Source organism: Carcharodon carcharias, chromosome 9 (genome assembly GCF_017639515.1).
Source record: "Carcharodon carcharias isolate sCarCar2 chromosome 9, sCarCar2.pri, whole genome shotgun sequence".
Classification (NCBI taxonomy): domain Eukaryota; kingdom Metazoa; phylum Chordata; class Chondrichthyes; order Lamniformes; family Lamnidae; genus Carcharodon; species Carcharodon carcharias.
The window spans coordinates 44697410-44718591 of NC_054475.1; the positions used below are offsets into that span (position 1 = coordinate 44697410).

The 21182-nt window shown below is 42.7% G+C and overlaps 1 protein-coding gene across 1 annotated transcript in view; it reads right to left on the reverse strand.

Moving 5' to 3' along the window:
- LOC121281871 (peroxisome proliferator-activated receptor delta-like) overlaps positions 1-21182 on the reverse strand; it is a 91311-nt gene that overhangs the window by 59136 nt on the left and 10993 nt on the right. Inside the window, exon 2 of the mRNA XM_041194960.1 lies at positions 1527-1761. Within this exon, the coding sequence (XP_041050894.1) occupies positions 1527-1650 (124 nt within the window). The 5' untranslated portion in view covers positions 1651-1761. The remainder of the gene's footprint in view (positions 1-1526; positions 1762-21182) is intronic.

The following is a 21182-nucleotide window of genomic DNA, read 5'->3' on the forward strand; positions in this document are numbered from 1 at the left end:
CTCAATACCCTAATATCTTTGATAGATTATCATCTAATCTCAGATTTTAAATTTACAACCAATCTAGTATCAATTTTTTTGCCACCCAAACATGGAATAGGAAGAGGCAGACCATCAACCGCTTTAGGCATTGGTTTATTAAGGTGTGTTTAAAGTCAATTTCAGTGTCGGAAATTGCGACATATTGCCAGCCTTTTCCATCTTGTTTAGGGAACTTAGCTGCAAAAATTGTGAAGCTGTTTTCTGGTTATTTGGTTTGATTCATAACTTAAAGCCACCAGTGTCATTGTTTTTCCTTCTGTAAAACCAAACCCAATTTAAAAAGAATAAAAATGATATTTGGTGGACTAATGCAAACATTTTTTTTTAAATTCCACATTTTTTTGGTGGGCTTATGTAAAACTGTTATTTAAATTCTACATTCTCTTGACTATTTTTTGTTTTGATTATTGTGGTGAAGAATATCAACACAATAAAGGAGAACAAAAATCTTTACCATCTTTGGCATCTTATTTCAGAATCAAACATTCCCAGGTCAGGTACAGAGCAACCAGGATAATAGCTGTGTACTCTGGCCCAGCAACGATTTTATTTCCTCACTAGAGTACCGTTTTCACAGTACCTCATTCAAGTAGCCTTAGCTACGTCAGTGAGTGGCAAAGTTATCCAGTTATTGAGAACATCATAGCTTAGCCCAATTTCATCTTCACTCAACATCCACACATGCAGAATTCCAGTAGGGGGGGCTGCTATCCGGTGGTCAACAGCAATAAGTCTGGCTAATTTTCCTCTTCACAAAATATTGTGGCAATCCTGGATGAAGTTAGTTAACTGAGCCAACATCAGGGATTGAACTTGGCCATTTTTGACTACTTATGGCACTAAGATGGAGACTTGTTGTTTGAGACATCAGGACAGTACCAGTTGGAACTTTTCTGTTTACCTGCTACCATCTTTGTTTCCATGAGGTATGCAACTGGTGCCTCAATCTCTCAATATTCTGCTCTATTAAGAAAGGGTTTTGACATGTCCAATCTGATGCCATTAAGGACCCTTGCAGTTTGCAACCAATTAAAATGGGCTACATTTGAATCCAAATTCCAAAAGTGCTAACTCAAAGTCCCAATAAAGCCTTTTGGAGTTATTATTCAAAATTGTTAATAACCACAAATCATTTTTGTTGGTTCAATCTCAATAGAAAAACACAAATCAAAATTGCAGGAAACTTATCTGCAAAATTAGTAGTGGTGATCAATAAAGTTAATATGGTTCTGTTACTTTAATACAGTTAGATAGATAAACATAAACAGGACACCAGTTATATACCAAGGAGAAGCAGAGTCAAAGCGAATATTCCAAATTAGTTAGATAGAAACTGTACATTATTCAGCCTTATTTACATGATGCAAGTATCCCCTCAGGTATTCAGATAACTAGCAAACAAATGTTACTTACCCTTAATTATTCTCAAAGTTAGAGCTTTAGTCCTGTTATTTAAAAAAAAACACCCAACATTATTTCATTACCTTTTTGACTACTGGAAGCTATATCAGTATCTGGTCCCGGAGTTTCATATTCTGCAGTCTTTGAATCCACCCCATCATCCCCCTTCTCCTTAGAATCTGATGACACATCCTGTAGTTTTTCCATGACCTACTACCCACTTCCTCAGCAATCTGACTCTTGAGTCATATCTTTGACGTGTGGATTGTTGGCCCAAACACAAACCGGTCAAAGCCTCGATAAAAAACATTCATAGACCTGATGAGATACAAACATATAATTTTAGAACATGTTTTACTGCAACAAATAAAGGTCACTGAAACTTGGTTCTGGCAATGAACTTATCCTTTAAAAGAGAAAGGATTATTTGTATAGTACTTTTTAGACTGGATCTGCTTGTGATAGTATTATCTGTTCTATCAGTATTTATAATAGTGGCAAATTAACCTACAACACATGCTTATGTACCATTTTAATTAAAATAATGGCCCATTCCTGTAACCTCATCACATTGTAAAAATGCTGACAGAACTGTATCCACATGTTCTCATACACAGTAAGCTTGGCTCAACATGTCATAACACTGTACATAGCTTTTTAAAAGCCTCTGAACAGCTGAAAACTAGTAATATACATTTTTTAAAGCTTATAACATATGCTTTCTTTAAATTGTTTGCACCTGCATCAGATTATGATCGGGCAATCACAAACAGTTTTTTTGTCGTGCAGTGACTGACATGTCTGTATTTTTGTACTGGTACCTTTGTGGTCAGCCATTTAACAAAAAATGTTGTGTGGTGTCCGACTTGGCACAAACAAAAAAATTGTTGAAAATAAAATGAAAACTTCTATTGCTCTTCCTCCTGATGAAACGGAAAGTTGTCTGCACAAACAATTTGAAGTACATTTGCTTTTAAAGCATGAATTTAAAAGATTTAAGACACATATGAAACAAATTCAAGCAAGAATTTTATGAGAGGTTTACAACACTTCTGTTTTATTTGGGACAAACCCAGCACTTAACACGCAATTTTGGAAAAAAAAAATTAAAGGCAAACATACGAACGAAAGAATAAAGAGGAATTTGTCCCCTCTGTTTCGGAAAATACTTAATCCTTGTTAATGTCAGCTGTAGCTCAGATTGCCTTTGAGACTGAAGATTGTGGGTTCAAGTCTCACTCCAGAGACTGGTGTACAAAAGTCTAGGCTGACACTCCAGTGCAGTACTCAGAGAGCTGCACTGTTAGAGGTGCCATATGCTCTAATTCTGTAATTCTTCAACCCCACATTAAACCAAGGTACTCGCACCCCTCCAATTCTGGCCTTCTGCACAACTCCAATTTTAATCACTCCACCACTGGTGACCTTACTTTCGGCAGCCAAGACCTAAGCTCTAGAATTCCCTCCGTAAACATCTGCCTCACTATCGTCCTTTAAGGTGCTCCTTAAAACTTACCACTGACTACATTTTGGTCATCTACCCCAATGACAACTAACCACAAGGAGATAAAGCCCGTTTGAAATCACTCGAGTAGTGCCTTAGGACAATTTACTATGCTACAGGCACTATATAAATACAAGTCATTTGTTGTTGCTGACCGCATTTCGGATCTCAAGAGATTAAGGGGAATGAAAGGGGATAACACACCACAGTCATGCACAAAAAATGCCATTAGTATCTTTGGTTAGGACCTTTTTAGTTCTGTGGCAGGGCGGAAACTTTATTGGAGCACTGCCAGAGAACTGGGAATGGATTTAGGAGTGACAGCATGTTCAAGCACTTAGGAGAGCAAAGACATTTTGGAAATGGGCAACAGTTTGCAAGGACAGAGTGGTCAAGGGTACATTTTATTTTTGAAGGAAGCATAAGGACGGTGCTTCTGAAAGGGTGCCCCAGCAGAGAGGAATCCATTTACCATATGACCTAGCATGGGAGCAGAGAATTAAGCCCAGTAGCACTTGATATGTTCCAGCTAAATCCAGTGATACATGGCTAAGCCAATCATACACCAAATAAGTTGAAGTCTATGCCTTTTGCACTTGAGTGATGAAGGGGTTCACACCAAAGGAATGAGAAACAATGAAGATTTTACCAAAGATGAGGAAATACTTGAATAAATTGACAGTTGAAGAATCACAGTAAACAGGTGGCCAAATATTAGGCTATTAGAAATTTGAAACTTCAGTTCATACAAAATTCTTCTTTCCCAACAATGTGCACCATCATGCTCATCATCACACCATCCTCACTAGTCCCCTAATGCCTCGGAATTTAAAATCCTCATCCTCATGTTTAAATGTCTTCATGACCTCACCACCATCTCTTTTAACTGCCTCCTGTTCTGTAACTACCCGAATATGCCTGACTATAGCCTCGTAAATTCCCCTGCCCAGCAACACCCCCAACCTCCACTCCATAATCACTTATGGCCATGCCTCCAACAGCCTAATGTCAATGTCTGGAATTTTCTTCCTAAATATAACCACCTCTCTACCTTCCACTTCTCATTTAAGACCCTCACTAAAACCCACCTCTTTCACTAAGTTTTTGATCTCCTGTTCTAGCATCTTCACCTTTGGCTTGGAGCCATAACTGTGCATCTGTGAAATGGTGAGTTGTTTTGGGTTAAAGGCATTATACAAGCACAAGCTGTTGTATTATTGAATTGAACAGTTACAGCAAAACCTCTTACACTAGGCTCCCAAACCATTAAGGTATCCTATACATCAGCAAATCTTGGAGGAAACTGTGTGCTTCTGTAGTTGTAGCCAAGCTGAGAAATGAGAACAACACTGCTAAAGACTTCAAATGAAAGATAGACAACCGGTTCTCAACTAATATTAACTGATATTAAATTGTTTTTAGTTAACAAGTCTTCATAAATACAATAAATACAATAAAGACATTTTAGAATAACAGTAATTTAAGTGAAAAGAGGCCCTGATAGAAGAATAATAAATTTGTAATGAAAATAGATCGAGCATACAAGGACAATGGATGCTGTCCTGCAGCACGTCTAGTAAAGGAATTCCACTCGGTGGCAGAAATTCATACTGTCTGTCATGGATGTCAGTACTGAAACCAAGCACACATTTTTAAAACAAAGTCAATTTGAATCTGGACAGCATGTGCCAGGGACCCAAACTCAGTCCCATCCTCACTCAGCATCAAAATGTATGCATGTTTCAGTGGTGAGTATTGGGCAGCAGTCCAGGGCAGAAACCTTGGTTGAATTTTCCCTCCCCAATTCAGGACGACCAAGGTTCATTGCAGCAAACCTACAATAGCCTTTAAGAGATCAGAAATCAGGTAACGAAAAAGGGATTAAACCCAGAACCTTTTCCTCTGCATGGCCCAATTCAATATCATGTAGTGCTGAGCTATCCCTGCTGAGCCAGCAGACTGCATCTCTTCAGGTGGCTAGACCATGTGAACTCTCATGTGGGCATTTTCTATTGAATACAACTGGAGTGTGGATGCACGTGTAAAAATCATCTGTTGTAGGGCTAAATGTTTTTGCCACGTCCTTTTGCAGTCAGTATTTGTCATTCTTTTCCCACACTGTAATGAATCCTTACGGAGTCCCTCTCAGACAGCATGGCAGGAGATCCCAAGTACTGGCAAGGAACTGTGTAACAAACAGGTGAGATTAACAATGTAGTTTGCCTGCAATTCAGCAAGATGCCTCAAGTTGTGGTACTGATCTACAAAGGAGCAGGCCTGTCCTGTATTAACAGTGTCAGCAGACAGTGAACTACAACCGGCCTCAACATCTTTACATGAGGAAGGATGAGCAAAACATTCAGCCATTATTTCCAATCTGGGTTGCTTTTCATGAATTACTGAAAAGCACGTACACATCAGGCAAGGATAGGATTAGCAAGGTTGTGATGTGATCTTGGGAAAATAGCCCGCTGCCTTGCAATATTTGAGCAAGTATACAAAAACCAACTAATGAGGTACAACACCCTAAAGATGATTGGTTGCAGCAGAGATTTTAAAAAATGACAAAACTTAGTGCTTATTTATAGCTGAAGTGCAGTAAGTTCTTGTCTAAGGGTAAATAAAAAGAAATATAAATTTGATGCAAAATGTTACAGATAACACCTTAGTCCATGTGATCATTTGGATTTGTTTCAATCACCTGAGGGAGTTAGAGCATTTTTTCACACAGATTATTGCTGCATGTCAGTTTTTTTTTTGGGGAGGGGGGGGTAGGTCTTTAGTCATGGCTTAAAACAGGCTTTCTGAACGAACTGCTCTTTTCAATGCTTGTTAATTCCATGTGGCTATGGGTTTACTAATAAGCCAGCATATTCTCAACATGCATGACCAGCAGACAAAACTTCTCAATATTAGTGTGCACTCTCTGTCCTACATTCTCCTGTGCATTTTTGCTTCTTCTCTTCCCCAAGGCCCCAACTTCCTCACTGGGGTACAGCTTCACAGGTCTCAGCTGTTTTTCAATACCTCCAATACCTCACCAAGAGTCTATTATTCGTGACAGTGACTGCCACCTGATAATGTACCTCATTGTTGTAGAAACAAACTGCAAACTTTTTTTATTTATTTGCAGGATGTGGGTGTCGCTGGCTAGGCCATCATTGATTTCCCATCCCTAATTGCTCAAGAAGGTGGCAGTGAATCGCATTCCTGAACCGCTGCACTGCCTGTGGTGTAGATACACCCACAGTGCTGTTAGGGAGAGTTTCAGGATTTTTACTCAGCGATAGTGAAGGAACAGCCATTTAGTCCCAAGTCAGGATGGTGCGTGACTTGGAGGGGAACTTGCAGGTGGTTGTGTTCCCATGCATCTGTTGCCCTTGTCCTTCTAGGTGGTGGAGGTTACGGGTTTGGAAGGAGCTGCTGAAGGAGCCTTGGTGAGTTGCTGCAGTGCATCTTGTAGAAGGTGCATACACATAATTGCCATTGTGTATCAGTAGTGGAGTGAATATTTAAAGGTGGTGGATGGGGTGCCAATCACACGGATTGCTTTGTCTGGATGGTGTCAAACTTCTTGAGTGCTGATGGAGCTGCAATCATCCAGGCAAGTGGACAGTATTCCATCACACTCCTGACTTGTGCCTTGTATATGGTGGACAGGCTTTGGGAAGACAAAAGGCGAGTCATTCACGGTAGAATTCCCAGTCTCTGACCTGCTCTTGCAGCCAGAATATTTGTATGGCTGGTCCAGTTTAGTTTCTGGTCAATGGCAACCACCAGGGTGTTGACAGTGAGGTACTCAGCAATGGTAGTATCACCGAATGTCAAGGGGAGGTGTGGTTAGATTTTCTCCTGTTGGAGATGGTCATTGACTGGCACTTGTGGCACAAATGATACTTGCCACTTATCAGCCCAAGCACAAATGTTGTACAGGTCTTGCTGCATATGGGCACAGACTGCTCCAGTATCTGAGTCATTGTGAACGATGAACAATGTGCAATCATCAGTAAACATTCCCACTTCTGACCTTATGCTGGAGGCAAGGTCAATGATAAAGCAACTGAAGACGGTTGGGCCTAAGATACTACGCTGAGAAAGTCCTAAAGTAATGTCCTAAAACTGAGACCACTGACCTCCAACAAGCACAATCATCTTCCTTTGTGCTAGGTATGACTCCAACTAGTGGAGCACTTCCCCACCCCCCGATTCCCATGGATTCCAGTTTTGATGCCACACGCGGTCAAATGCTGCTTTGACCGCAAGGGCAGTCACTCGCCTCACCTCTTGAGTTTAGCTCTTTTGTCCATATTTGAACCAAGGCTGTAATGAGGGCAGGAGCCAAGTGGCCCTGGTGGAACCCAAACTGAGCATCAGTGAGCAGGTTATTGCTGAATAAGTGCTGCTTGATAGCATTGTCGACCACCACTTCAAACATTTTGTTAATGATCGAGAGTAAACTGATGTGGTACTAACTGGCCAGGTAGGATTTGTCCTGCTTTTTGTAAACAGTACATACCTGGGCAATTTTCCACTTTGTTGGGTAGTTGCCTGTACTGGAACAGCTTAGCTAGGGGGCATGGCTAGTTCTGAAGCACAGGTCTCCAGTACTAATGTTTAAATGCTGTCAAGGCCCATGGCCTTTACAGTATCCAGTGCCTTCAGCCGTTTTCTGATATCATGTGGAATGAACTGAATTGGCTGAAGACTGGCAACTGTGATGCTGGGAACCTCAGGAGGAGGCTGAGATGGATAATGCACATGGCATTTCTGGCTGAAGATGGTTGCAAATACTTCAGCCTTGTCTTTCACATTGATGTGCTAGGCTTCCCCATCATTGAGGATGGGAATATTTGTGGAGCCACCTCCCTCCTATTAGTTGTTTAAATGTCCACCGTCATTCAAGACTGGCAGGACTGCAAAGCTTAACTCTGATCTGTTGATTGTGGGATCACTTAGCTCTATCATATGCTGCTTCTGCCATTTGGCATGCAAGTAGTCCTGTGTTGTTTCTTCAACCCATGTTTAGATATGCTTGGTGCTGCTCCTGGCATGCCTTCCTGCACTTTTTATCGAACCAGGGTTGATCACCCGGCTGCTTGATGGTATTGTTACAGTGGGGGATATGCTGGGTCATGATGTAACATTGTGATTACACACAGATGCTGCTGCTGCTGAAGGCCCACAGTGCCTTGTGGGTGGCCAGTTTTGGAGTTGCTAGATTTGTTCAAAATCTTCCCCATTAACCATGGTGGTAGTGCCACACAACACGATAGAGGGTACCCTCAATGTGAAGACAGGTCTTTGTCTCCACAAAGACTGTACAGTAGTCATGGGCAAATGCATCTGCAACAGATAGATTGGTGAGGACGAGATCAAACTCTTGCTGATTCCCTCTGCACCTGTCACAGATCCAGTCTAGCAGTTATGTCCTTTCAGACTCATCCAGCTCGATCAGTAGTGGTTCTACTGAGCCACTTAGTGATAGAATCTGAAAGTCCCCCACCCAGAATACATTCTTTGCCCTTGCCACCCTCGAGTGCTTCTTCCAATTGGTGTTCAACATGGAGAAGTATTGATTCATCAGTTAAAGGTGGGGGGCATGTAGGTGGTAATCAGCAGGAGGTTTCCTTGCCCATGTTTGACTTGATGCCACAAGGCTTCTTGGGGTATGGAGTCAAATATTAAGGATTCCCAGGGCAACTCCCTCTCAACTGTACACCACTGTGCCACCACCTCTGGTGGGTCTATCCTGCCACTGTGACAGGACATACCCAGGGATGGTGGTGGCGGTGTCTGGGACATTGTGGGGTATGATTTGGTGAGCACGACTATGTCATGCTGCTGCTTGACTAGTCTGTGGGATAGTCTGCCCAATTTTGGCAGAAGCCACCACATGTTAGTAAGGAGGACTTTGCAGGGTTGACATGGCCGGGCTTGCCATTATCATTTCCATTGCCTAGGTCGATGCCAGGTGGTTCATTCAGTTTCACTCCTTTTAGGCTTTGAGGTGGTTTGATACAACTGAGTGGCGTGCTGAGGGCAATTTCAGAGGGCATTTAAGAGCCAACCACATTGATGTGGGTCTGGAGTCACATGTAGGTCAGACCAGATAAGGATGGCAGATTTCCTTCCCTAAAGGGCATTAGTGCACCAGACAGGTTTTTATGACTATTAACAATTGTTTCATGGTCACCATTATTGAGACTAGCTTTTAATTCTAGATCTATTAATTGAATTTAAATTGGTGCCTTGATGGTATTTGAACCCCTGTTCATAGCCTGGGCCTCTGAATTACTAGTCCAGTGACATTACCAATTTGCCACCAAATCACTGTGCAAATGACAGCAGAAAAGTTGCACCTTCAGTTCCTTAAATGGCTAGTTCAAAATTGTGTGAGAACTTGATCTTTGCTCATCAACTACCCTTAAGTGGTTTTCTCATAGAAATGTTGGGACCACGGGGGAAGAGAAAGAATCAGGAATCGAGTCACCTCCAACCACTGTTGTGCACTTCCCAACAGCTAAATGGAATAACATGGTTGGACACTCAAGCAGGTGCTACCTATCATCCACCCAGCCAGGGAAAGGTATGCCACAAGTATACATAGGCATGGGAAGAGAGCATCATAGTCAAAAAAGAGTTGTTCTATGATCTTAATAGAGATCCTGAGTTTTTGGAAGTTAGAGTTGTGGCTCCTCCTATACCAAAAAATGAGAAGGAGTTTGAATATAAATGGTCATTTGTTAGTACAGAACTTGAGTATTGCTGAAAAAGAGAGACATGTTGAAGCTTTCCATCTTGCACTCATTAGTATTCTTGTAAAGTATCCTGATAAGGAGAAAACAATTTACACTGTATGAGAAGAGAACGCTGACTAGTTGGCAAGTGGACTCTGATTGGTAGAGATGTCTCCATGGCAATGCCTCTACCTTCACCCAGAAAGCACTGAGGCTCGCCATTCCTCCTGATAGAAAGCCATGTTGCAGCCAGAAGTTCAAAATTTTGCTATGGCTATTGGACTAGGTGAGTATATTGCAGTGCAGTGAGGGGCCAGCACTGCTGCTTTACCACTGACTGCAAAATCAGGGCCAGAATTAACATTTCAGGTCAATGAATTCAGGTTCTGATGAAAGATTATTGACCTGAAAAATTAACTCTTTCTCTCTCCATAGATGCTGCCTGATCAGCTGAATATTTCCAAACCTGCAGTATTTTGCTATTGCAGACTTTGAGGTGATCAGATAGAGATAAATAAATTAACGGCTAGATAGTATTTCTATTGATTATTCCAGTTTAACAAACTGAGGACCAGGTCATGAGTTTAACCTTAGGGTAGGACTAGACTGGATATTAGGCAGTTCTTGCAGAACTGAGTGTTTCTGCAATACATTAATGGCTGGTGTGGTGAGTGCTGACTTTCTGCACGCCTTCAGGAGGGAGCTGGGCTGCTTGTTGATTGGGTGAATGACTGCTTCATATAAAAGGTCTATATCTTTACAGAGTGATTACTTGCAAGACACATCAGTCCTTCTGAACATGTGCCTCCCAAACGAGAAGATTAAAAAAGATCTGACAATCGGTCATGCATATGACTAAACTCCATAAAGCTGACTGGAGAGGAAATCAGAAGTGAGGCCTGCTGAAGCACACTGCCTGTCCTGGGTGCATGCCCTGATGGACCATCAAGTTTGGAGTTACCACACTCCTCACAGAAGGCCTTCTCTTCCGTGTGGTCACGGAAGGCTCATGGTGGTGCCTAACTCAATAAAATTTTTCCTGCAGGCCAGACAATGGAAGGAAGGCCTGCTCATCATGTAGATGTGCTGGTGGCCAGTCAGATTGTCATGGCAGGAAATGGAAGGCCTTGTTGCATTTGCCAGACCAGAAGAGTCATTTGCTACTAAGCTGCACCAGGCTGTTGGATTTTAATTCACATTTTTGCTTTAAAGTTGTCATCTTGACTTTGGTCCCTTCATTCAGAATTAAATGATCACTTCCAGAAGGAAAACAAAACATAAGACTTCAAAGTAGTAATTAACTCTTACCAACCAAGGATAACTAGAATTACAATTACAAAACTGGTGGTGCTGTTGTTGTCTGGCGCACTGACCTCTACCTCGCGGAGGCTGAGCGTCAACTCGCAGACACTTCCTCCTACCTCTCCCTGGACCATGACCCCACCACTGAACATCAAGCCATTGTTTCCAGGACTGTCACTGACCTCATCTCCTCTGGGGATCTCCCTCCCACAGCTTCCAACCTGATAGTCGCCCAACCTCGGACGGCCCGCTTCTATCTCCTACCCAAAATCCACAAACAGAACTGCCCCGGTAGACCGATCGTCTCAGCTTGCTCCTGCCCCACAGAACTCATTTCTCGTTATCTTGACTCCCTTCTCTCTCCCCTTGTCCAGTCCCTTCCCACCTACATCCGTGATTCCTCTGACACCTTACGTCACATCAACAATTTCCAGTTCCCTGGCCCCAACCGCTTACTCTTCACCATGGACGTCCAATCCCTCTACACCTCCATCCCCCACCAGGATGGTCTGAGGGCCCTTAGCTTCTTCCTCGAACAGAGGCCCGAACAATCCCCATCCACCACTACTCTCCTCCGTCTGGCTGAACTTGTTCTCACACTGAACAATTTCTCCTTCAACTCCTCTCACTTCCTCCAAATAAAAGGTGTGGCTATGGGTACCCGCATGGGCCCCAGCTATGCCTGTCTCTTTATGGGGTATGTGGAACATTCCTTGTTGCAGTCCTACTCCGGCCCCCTTCCACAACTCTTTCTCCGGTACATCGATGATTACTTCGGTGCCGCTTCATGCTCTCGTCAGGACTTGGAAAAATTTATTAATTTTGCTTCCAATCTCCACCCCTCCATCATTTTCACGTGGTCCATCTCTGACACTTCCCTTCCCTTCCTTGACCTCTCTGTCTCAATCTCTGGTGATAGACTGTCCACCAATATCCATTACAAACCCACCGACTCCCACAGCTATCTCGACTACAGCTCCTCACACCCTGCTTCCTGTAAGGACTCCATCCCATTCTCTCAATTCCTTCACCTCCGTCGCATCTGTTCCGATGATGCTACATTCAAAAACAGTTCCTCTGACATGTCCTCCTTCTTCCTTAACCGAGGTGTTCCACCCACGGTCGTTGACAGGGCCCTCAACCGTGTCCGGCCCATCCCCCGCGCATCCGCCCTCACGCCTTCTCCTCCCTCCCAGAAACATGATAGGGTCCCCCTTGTCCTCACTTATCACCCCACCAGCCTCCGCATTCAAAGGATCATCCTCCGCCATTTCCGCCAACTCCAGCATGATGCCACCACCAAACACATCTTCCCTTCACCCCCCTTATCGGCATTCCGTAGGGATCGCTCCCTCCGGGACACCCTGGTCCACTCCTCCATCACCCCCTACTCCTCAACCCCCTCCTATGGCACCACCCCATGCCCACGCAAAAAATGCAATACCTGCCCCTTCACTTCCTCTCTCCTCACCGTCCAAGGACCCAAACACTCCTTTCAAGTGAAGCAGCATTTCACTTGCATTTCCCCCAACTTAGTCTACTGCATCCGTTGCTCCCAATGTGGTCTCCTCTACATTGGAGAGACCAAACGTAAACTGGGCGACCGCTTTGCAGAACACCTGCGGTCTGTCCGCAAGAATGACCCAAACCTCCCTGTCGCTTGCCATTTCAACACTCCACCCTGCTCTCTTGCCCACATGTCTGTCCTTGGCTTGCTGCATTGTTCCAGTGAAGCCCAACGCAAACTGGAGGAACAACACCTCATCTTCCGACTAGGGACTTTACAGCCTTCTGGACTGAATATTGAATTCAACAACTTTAGGTCGTAAGCTCCCTCCCCCATCCCCACCCCCTTTCTGTTTCCCCCTTCCCTTTTTTTTTTCCAATAAATTATAAAGATTTTCCTTTTCCCACCTATTTCCATTATATATTAAAAAAAACCCACTAGAGCTATACCTTGAGTGCCCTACCATCCATTCTTAATTAGCACATTCGTTTAGATAATATCACCAACTTTAATTTTAACACCTATGTGTTCTATTGTACTATTGTCGTTGACATCTTTTGATGATCTGCTTCTATCACTGCTTGTTTGTCCCTACAACCACACACCCCCACCCCCCCCTCCACCTCTTTGTCTCTCTATCTCTCCGCCCCCCACACACACACCTTAAACCAGCTTATATTTCAACTCTTTCTTGGACTCGAACGCAAGTTCTGTCGAAGGGTCATGAGGACTCGAAACGTCAACTCTTTTCTTCTCCGCCGATGCTGCCAGACCTGCTGAGTTTTTCCAGGTAATTCTGTTTTTGTTTTGGATTTCCAGCATCCGCAGTTTTTTTGTTCTTATCTTATATGGATAAAGATGACCTTCACAAAGCTAACCATAGCTCCATTTTCTGCATTCTATTGTATCACTGTTCTCACATGGTTTGCACGTTCCTCAGCCATACTGTACAATCACAGCAGCACTGAGTTCTGAAGCCTTCCTGACAATTATTAGTTGAAATTACACAATTCAGAGGTCATTGAATTGTTCTACAGCAGGCAAGATAAAATTATATATTCCAGACAAACTGGTGGGTGTGCATTGTCCTCCATGGGGACCAATCAGAAAACGAATTCAGCCAACATGTGATACAAATAAACACAGGCAGCATGTAGTCCACATGATCTCCTGGACTGGTTTTGACTGCCTCAAGGGGAGTGGAGAATGTTCCAGGACTTTTTTCTCCCCCATTCACTTTTTTCTCTCTTTCTGGCCAAATTATTGGATGAATTTTTTTTTCAACAAAGTGGGGTGCAGGGGAAGGAGAGTGTTTAGTTATAACATGATGGCCATCATAGCAAGAGGCAGGCTTGATGGACCCTGCCTGTCAATTCCACATGTTTACTAATGTACATGCCCAATAGTTAATGGCTAGCACACAAAACTCTCCACTTAGCACACATTTTCTACCCTATACTAACCAGCATATTGACTGCCCCTCCGGTACCTCACCAAAATTTGTCTAATTATTGTTGAGTCTTGGTTGCAACTGCCAGGCTATTCAACAGTGGAGGGGATCACAGCCAAACATTTCTGCCTTCAGGTGCTGCCCACACAGTATCCTCCCATCTCCACATCCTCTCCCAAAGTCCTTAAACTTGCTGTCACCTCCAAAATCTGTTCCCATCTTTCTTGGAACTCCACATTTAAATCCGACCATACGAAATAGGAGAAGTAGGCCAGTTGGCCCCTTAAGGCTGCTCCGCCATTCATTAAATTCACAGCTGATTTGTTTGTGTTTCAAATTCCATATTCCCATCTACCCCCAATAACCTTTGATTCTCTTGCCTAGCAAGAATCTATCTGGCTCCACCTTAAAAATATTCAATGACCCCACCTCCTGAGGCAGAACGTTCCAAAGTCGCACAACCTTCTGGAAAAATTTCTCACCTCCTTCCTTAAAAAGGCAATCCCTAATTTTAAAACCATGTCGCGTAGCTCTGGATACTCCCACAACAGGAAACATCCTTTCCAGCTTGCCAATACTGTTCAAGATCTTACATACTTCAATCAAGTCACCCCTTACACTTCTTAACTCGTGGAAAGAAGCCCGGTCTGTCTAACTTTTCCTCATAAGACAACCTGCTCATTCCAGATATCAATCCAGTAAACATCCTCTGAAACACCTCCAATGCATTTACATCCTTCCTTAAATAAGGAGACCAAAACTGCACACAATATTCAAGGTGTGGTCTCACCAATGCCCTGTATAACTGAACTATAACATCCTTAAATTTTACATTCAATTCCTCTCATAATAAAGGATAGCACTCCATTAGCCTTCATAATTACCTGCTCTACCAGCACACTAACTTTGTTACTCATGCTCTAAATCACCTAGATCCCGCTGCACCTCAGAATTCTGCAGGTGTTCTGTTTAAGTAATACTATGCTTTTTTATTCTTCCTGCCAATTTTCCCACATTATACTCCACCTTCCAGATTTTTGTCCACTCACAACCTATCTATAACCATCTGCTACCTCCTTACGTCTTCTTCAAAACATACTTCCCTATCTTTGTGTCACCTGCAAATTTAGCTATCATGCCTTCACTCCCCTCATCTAATTCATTTACATAAATTGTAAGAAGTTAAGGCACCAGCACAGACCCCTGCGGGACTCCACTCATCACATCCTGTGAATCAGAAAAAGGCCCATTTATGCATATTCTTCGTTTTCTGCCAGCCAATCTTCTATCCATGCTAATATGCTACCTACACCATGAGCTTTCATTTTACGCAATAACTTTTGATGTGGCACCGTATCATTTGCCTTCTGAAAACCCAAGTATTGTATGTCTACAGGCTCTCTTTTATCCACAGTGCATTTTACTCCTTCAAAGAACTTCAATAAATGGGTTAAACGTGATTTTCCTTTCACAAAACCATGCTGACTGTTCCCAATTACCTTGAGTTGCTCCAAGTGCCCAGCTATAATCTCCTTAATGATCGGTTCGAACACCCTCCCAATGATAGATCAAGCTAACTGGCCCATAGTTTCCTGTTTTCTGCCTCCCTCCCTTCTTGAACAGAGGGATCATATTTGCCACTTTCCAGTCTGATGGAACCTTTCCAGAATGTAGGGAATTTGGGAAAATTAACATCAACTATCCCATTAGCTGCCTCTTTTAAGACCCTTGGATGAAGTCTATCTGAACCCGGAGACTTGTCAGCCAGCAGCTCCGTCAGTCTGCTCAGTATCACTTCTAGTGATTGTAATTTCATCAGGTTCCCCTCTCTCTTCTGCCTCCTGATTTACAGCTATTACTGGAATGATTTTTGTATCCTCTATAGTGAAGACAGAAGTAAAATATTTGTTCATTTCATCTGCCATTTCCTTATTATCTATTAACTCATTGTCACTCTCTAGAGGACCAACATTCACTTTACTTACTCTTTTCCTTTTTAAATACGTCAAAACTCTTGCTATCCATTTTTACATTCCTAGCTAGCTTCTTCTCATACTCTAATTTCTTACTCATGATTAACATTTTAGACATTCTCTGCCATTCTTTGTATTCTGACAAATCATTTGACCTGCCACTCACCTATGTGCAGTTAAATGTTTTTTCCTTAAGTTTGATGCTTTCCTTAACTTCTTTGATTAACCATGGATAGTGGGTCCTCCCTTTAGAATTTTTCTCTACAGTAGTATTCTAGTAGTAGTAGTTTTCTTTATGGTATTATTCTGAAAATTGTGAAATATCCCCTTAAATGTCTGCCACTGTTTCTCTATTGATCTATCCCCTAACCTCATATCCCAGTTCGCTTCAGCTAGCTGAACTTTCTCATGCCCATACAGTTGCCCTTATTTAAGTTTAAAATACTAGTCTTAGACTCACTCTTCTCCCTTTCAAACTGAATGTGAAATTCAATCATATTGTGGTTGCTGCTACCTAGGGGTGCCTTCACTCTGAGGTCACTAATTAATCCTGTACACATTACACAATACCAAGTTAATATAACATGCTCTTAGGTTGGCTTCAGAAAGTGCCACTCTAAAAAAAGCTCTCAAAAACATTCTATGAACTCCTCATCCAAGCTACTACTGCCAGTCTGATTTTTCAGTTTATATGTAGATTAAATTTACCCATTACTTCTGTCCCTTTTTCACATGCACTCAATATTTCTTGTATACTTTTGTCCTAAATTGTGGTTACTGTTATGAGGCCTGTAGACCACTCTCACTACTGACTTCTTTCCCCTATTTGTTATCTCCACCCAAACCAATCCTACATCCTGATCTCCTGAACCAAGGGAATGCCTAACTATTGCACCAATGCCATCCTTGATCAACAGTGTTTATCCTCCATATTTACCTAGGTTCTTATTCTTCTTCAACGTCATATACTCCTCAATATTCAGGACCCAATCCTTGTCATCCTGTAGCCATCCCTCCATAATGGCAATCATATTTATTTACTTACTCCAATGTTCGATATTAATTTACTTAGTGATGAATGCTACATGCAGATTCAAAGCCTTTAGTTTTATCTTATTATCTTTGGAACATCATCTTGACTCTTGGTGTATTCTCAGGTTTTACCTCTCTGCTCCTTCCTGCTATTCTATGACCCTCATTTCCCATATTACTATTATGGTCTTCTGCCTCGAATCTACCCCTTGATTTGACACCTACCCAAGCTTGATCCCTTGCCCCCGGAAAAAACCTCCCCCCCGCCCCGCGTTAGTTCAAATCCCTCTCTACTTCCCTAGTCAAGTGGTTCGCAAGAACACACATCCTACCATGATTCAGGTGTAAACCGTGCCAACGGTACAGCCCCCACTTTCCCCTGTACTGGTCCCAGTGCCTCACAGACCGGAATCTGCTTCTCCCACACCAGCCACACATTCATCTCTCTCATCTTATTTGCCTTATACCAATTTGCACATGGTTCAGGTAATAAATCTATTACTTTTGAGGTCCTGCTTAATTTGGTACCTAGCTTCTCATACTGACTATCCAGAACCTCCCTTCTTGTCCTGCTTATGTCGTTGCTTTCTACATGGACAACAACTGGATCCTCCCCCTCCCACTGCAAGTTTCTCTGAGCCCTGAGCAGATGTCCCAAACCCTGGCACCGGACAGGCAACACAGCCTTGAGGACTCTTGCTTTTTGCTGCAGAGAATAGTGTCAATCCCCCTCATTATACTGTCCTCTGCCACCGCTATATTCCTGTTTGCTCTCCCTCCTTGAACAGCTTCATGTACCATGGTGCCATTGCTAGCCTGCTCATCCACCTTGCCGACTGATGTTCACACAGGTTGTAAGCACCTCAACCTGTTTGACAATTGCAAAGTCTGAGGCTCCTCACAACTATCTGCTCGGTCCCATGCCCTGCCTCACTCATGGTCATATCTTCCTGTCCCTCACTGCTGACCAAGAGGCATGACTATCTTTGGGAACAGAGTGCCCATAGGTGGGACTGCTCCCATCTGCTTCCATTCTAATCTATCTCATCTCTACTTCCCACCCCCTTACCTCCGGTGTCCCCCAAGGATCTATCCTTGGTCCTCTCCCATTTCTCATCTACATGCTGTTCCTTGGCAACATCGTTGGAAGGCACAACGTTCATCTTAACTTGTACATTGACGACACCAACCCTACCTCACCATCTTTCGACTCCTTCACTGTTGTTACATGATCAGGCTGCTTATCTGACATCCAGTATTGCATAAGCAGAAATTTCCCCCAATTAAACATTGGGAAGACTGACGCCATTGTTTTTGGACCATGCTCTAAACTCCATTCCTAACTCCGCCTCCTTCATGGCAACAGTCTCAGATTAGGCCAGTCTGTCCACAACCTTAGTGTCACATATGGTCTTGAGATGAGCTTCCTACCTCATATTTGTGTCATCACTAAGACCAGCTCCATTATATTGCTTGACTTTGCTTCTGTCTCAGCTCATCTGCTGTTGAAACCCTCATTCATGCCTTTGTTACCTCTAGACTTACCTATTCCAACACAATTCTGTCTGGTCTCCAATATTCTATCCTTCATAACCTGAGGTCATCTAAAACTCTGCTTCCCACATTTCAAGTCACACCAAGTCCTGTTCACCTATCACCTTCTTCCTAGGCAGTCCAACAGGTTCAAGGGAGACTTGCTTCCAGTCCAGTGCAATGGGTTCCGAGATGGCTGATAAGGTCAATATATGATCGGCAGACTGTGCCACATTCAGGGCAGGTGCTACTTGAAGGGTCAGATAGGTGAGGTGTTTGGAGGTTAGTGCATGTGCTCTCCAACACCTTGACTTTACATCTGTATGTCCCCAAAGTTTCTTGATGTGTTTGGTGCCTGAATGAACTTTCTCCATTCTGGTCAATCACAAGCCAGGGACTATCAGTCAGCAGGAATGTTTAATAGCTTCATGTATGCTTTGAGGACATCCCTGGAGTGTTTTCATTGTCCTGTTGGTAGTCTCCCACCACGACAGAGTTCCAAGTAGAACTGTTGCTTCAGGAGTCTGGTGTCAGGCAACATGTCTCTCCCACCCACTAGAGCTAGTTTTCAATGATTGGCACCTCGATGCTGGGCATCCTGGCTTGAGAGATGCTGCTGCTGTTGGACTGTCTTTCTTGCCACTGGATTTGGAGGATCTTTCAAAGGTGGTACTTTTCCAATGTTTCCAGGGCCTACTGTCAGAAAACTAAACTCCCACAGCACAATGCCTCCTCGAGTTAATTAAGATCAACAGCAAGATCCTTAAAAATGTCGATTATTTTCCATATTTGGGACCTCCTCTCGACAGAGGCAGACATAGATGACAAAATTCATCATTTCATTATTGCCTCCAATGTGCCAGCTCAGCCTTTGACTGACTAAGGCATTTGAGGACCAGGATCTCAAATCTGAGACTAATGTCACTGATTACAGGGCAGCAGTGATCCCCATGTTCCTCTCGGACAACTATAGCCGGCACCTCAAAGCACAGGAAATGTACTACCTGCGTTCCCCATCACTCCTGCGTATGCTACACTGGCTTCCGGTCAAGAAGCATCTTGATTTTATAATTCTCATTCTTGTTTTCAAATCCCTCAATGGCCTCTCACTTCCTTAGCTCTATAACCTCCTCCAGTTCCACAATCCTCCAAGCTATCAGCACTTATATAATTCTGGGCACTTAAGCATCCCTGACTTTAATTGCTCCACCAGCTTTGGTCCATAGCTCAAGAATTCTCTGCCTCAATTTCTTCCTTTAAGACATTCCTTAAAACCTACCGCTTTGACCATCCGACCTAATAACTTATAAAACAAAATATGGCACTGAACCACATAATGCTCCTGTGAGGTGCCATGGGCATTTTATTACATTAAAAACACCCTGTCATATAAGTTCTTGTTCTGTGGTGAAGACCAACTAATGCTACAAAGGCTGAGACTGAACCTGGGAACTCAGTTGGATTCAGAGTAAGATATTTTATTTCTGACGAGTGATCTATTTTACATTTTTTGAACTTCCTTTTCATGCCAATTTTCTTTTTCATTCTTGCAAGTGCCTCTCACACCCTCTACAAACTGGAAGAGCAAGATTCAAATTCACTAATAACTTATAAAGGTATCTTTATTAAGCAATCAAATCAAAAGGACTTTCTGGAGCACTTGTTGCTTCAAATTTAGGTGACATGTGATTTGGCAAAGGCACTGCTGAGTCTATTTACATGACTGCATATTGTAACAAGTCATACGATAGACTATAAACACTTTCAGCTTGTAATGAGATCTCAGCTTTAACCCTTTGAGGGCCATAAATTGTGTACATATCCATTAACAATAAACAATCACACAAAAGTATTAAAGCGGGCTTCAAGGGAAGCTTAGTATTGCACAATTCCACTAAGCCGAGAAGCCTCCATTCATCTGTTCTGTGGGCCGAATATGTTCAGTGCTATCAGTACATAATAACCTAATATTATACACAGTATAGAAAATCACATCATTGTGAATAATAATCTTTTAGGCCACTTAGATTAGTTTGCTAGATTCAGCAGGTCACAGAATTTAACTAAATCTAATCATACAATGTAATCCATGTAAATAATCACCCAAATCACATTTATGCAGAGGGTGAAAGATCACCTGCAGAAGTTGATTTTGTGCTGAATCAGCTTTACACCTACTTCAGTATAACAGCAGCTTTCTAGTAAACATTCGTGCATGTAAATGAATGGGGACCTTATTGTACACCAAACCTGCTCATGGCTTCATTTCTCACTTGGTCTATCTAGTGTAGCTGTGTTTTGGGTTTAATAAATAAGAAAACTGGTGGGATAAAATATTATGTCTGGTTGCCCAGAACTATTGATGAATCAATTTTTTCTAATCTAAAAATTAAAAAAACACATGTTTAGCTCTGGATACAGTGACTCAATTGGCACACTCACCTTATGCAGTGTAAGGAGAGGTGAAGGTGAAAAAAAAGTGCACGTACGACAGATATCAAGTAGAAAGTACAATGGAGAATTAGGCTGAATACAGAAGGCCCAGAGGGGAAGTGAAAAAACTAATAAGAAAAGCAAGGAGAGAGCATGAAATGAGACTGGCAGCTAACATAAAAGTGAATCCCAAGCTCGTCTCTAAGCATATAAATAATAAAAGGGTGGTGAAAGGAAGAGTAGGGCCAATTAGGGATAAAAAAAAAGG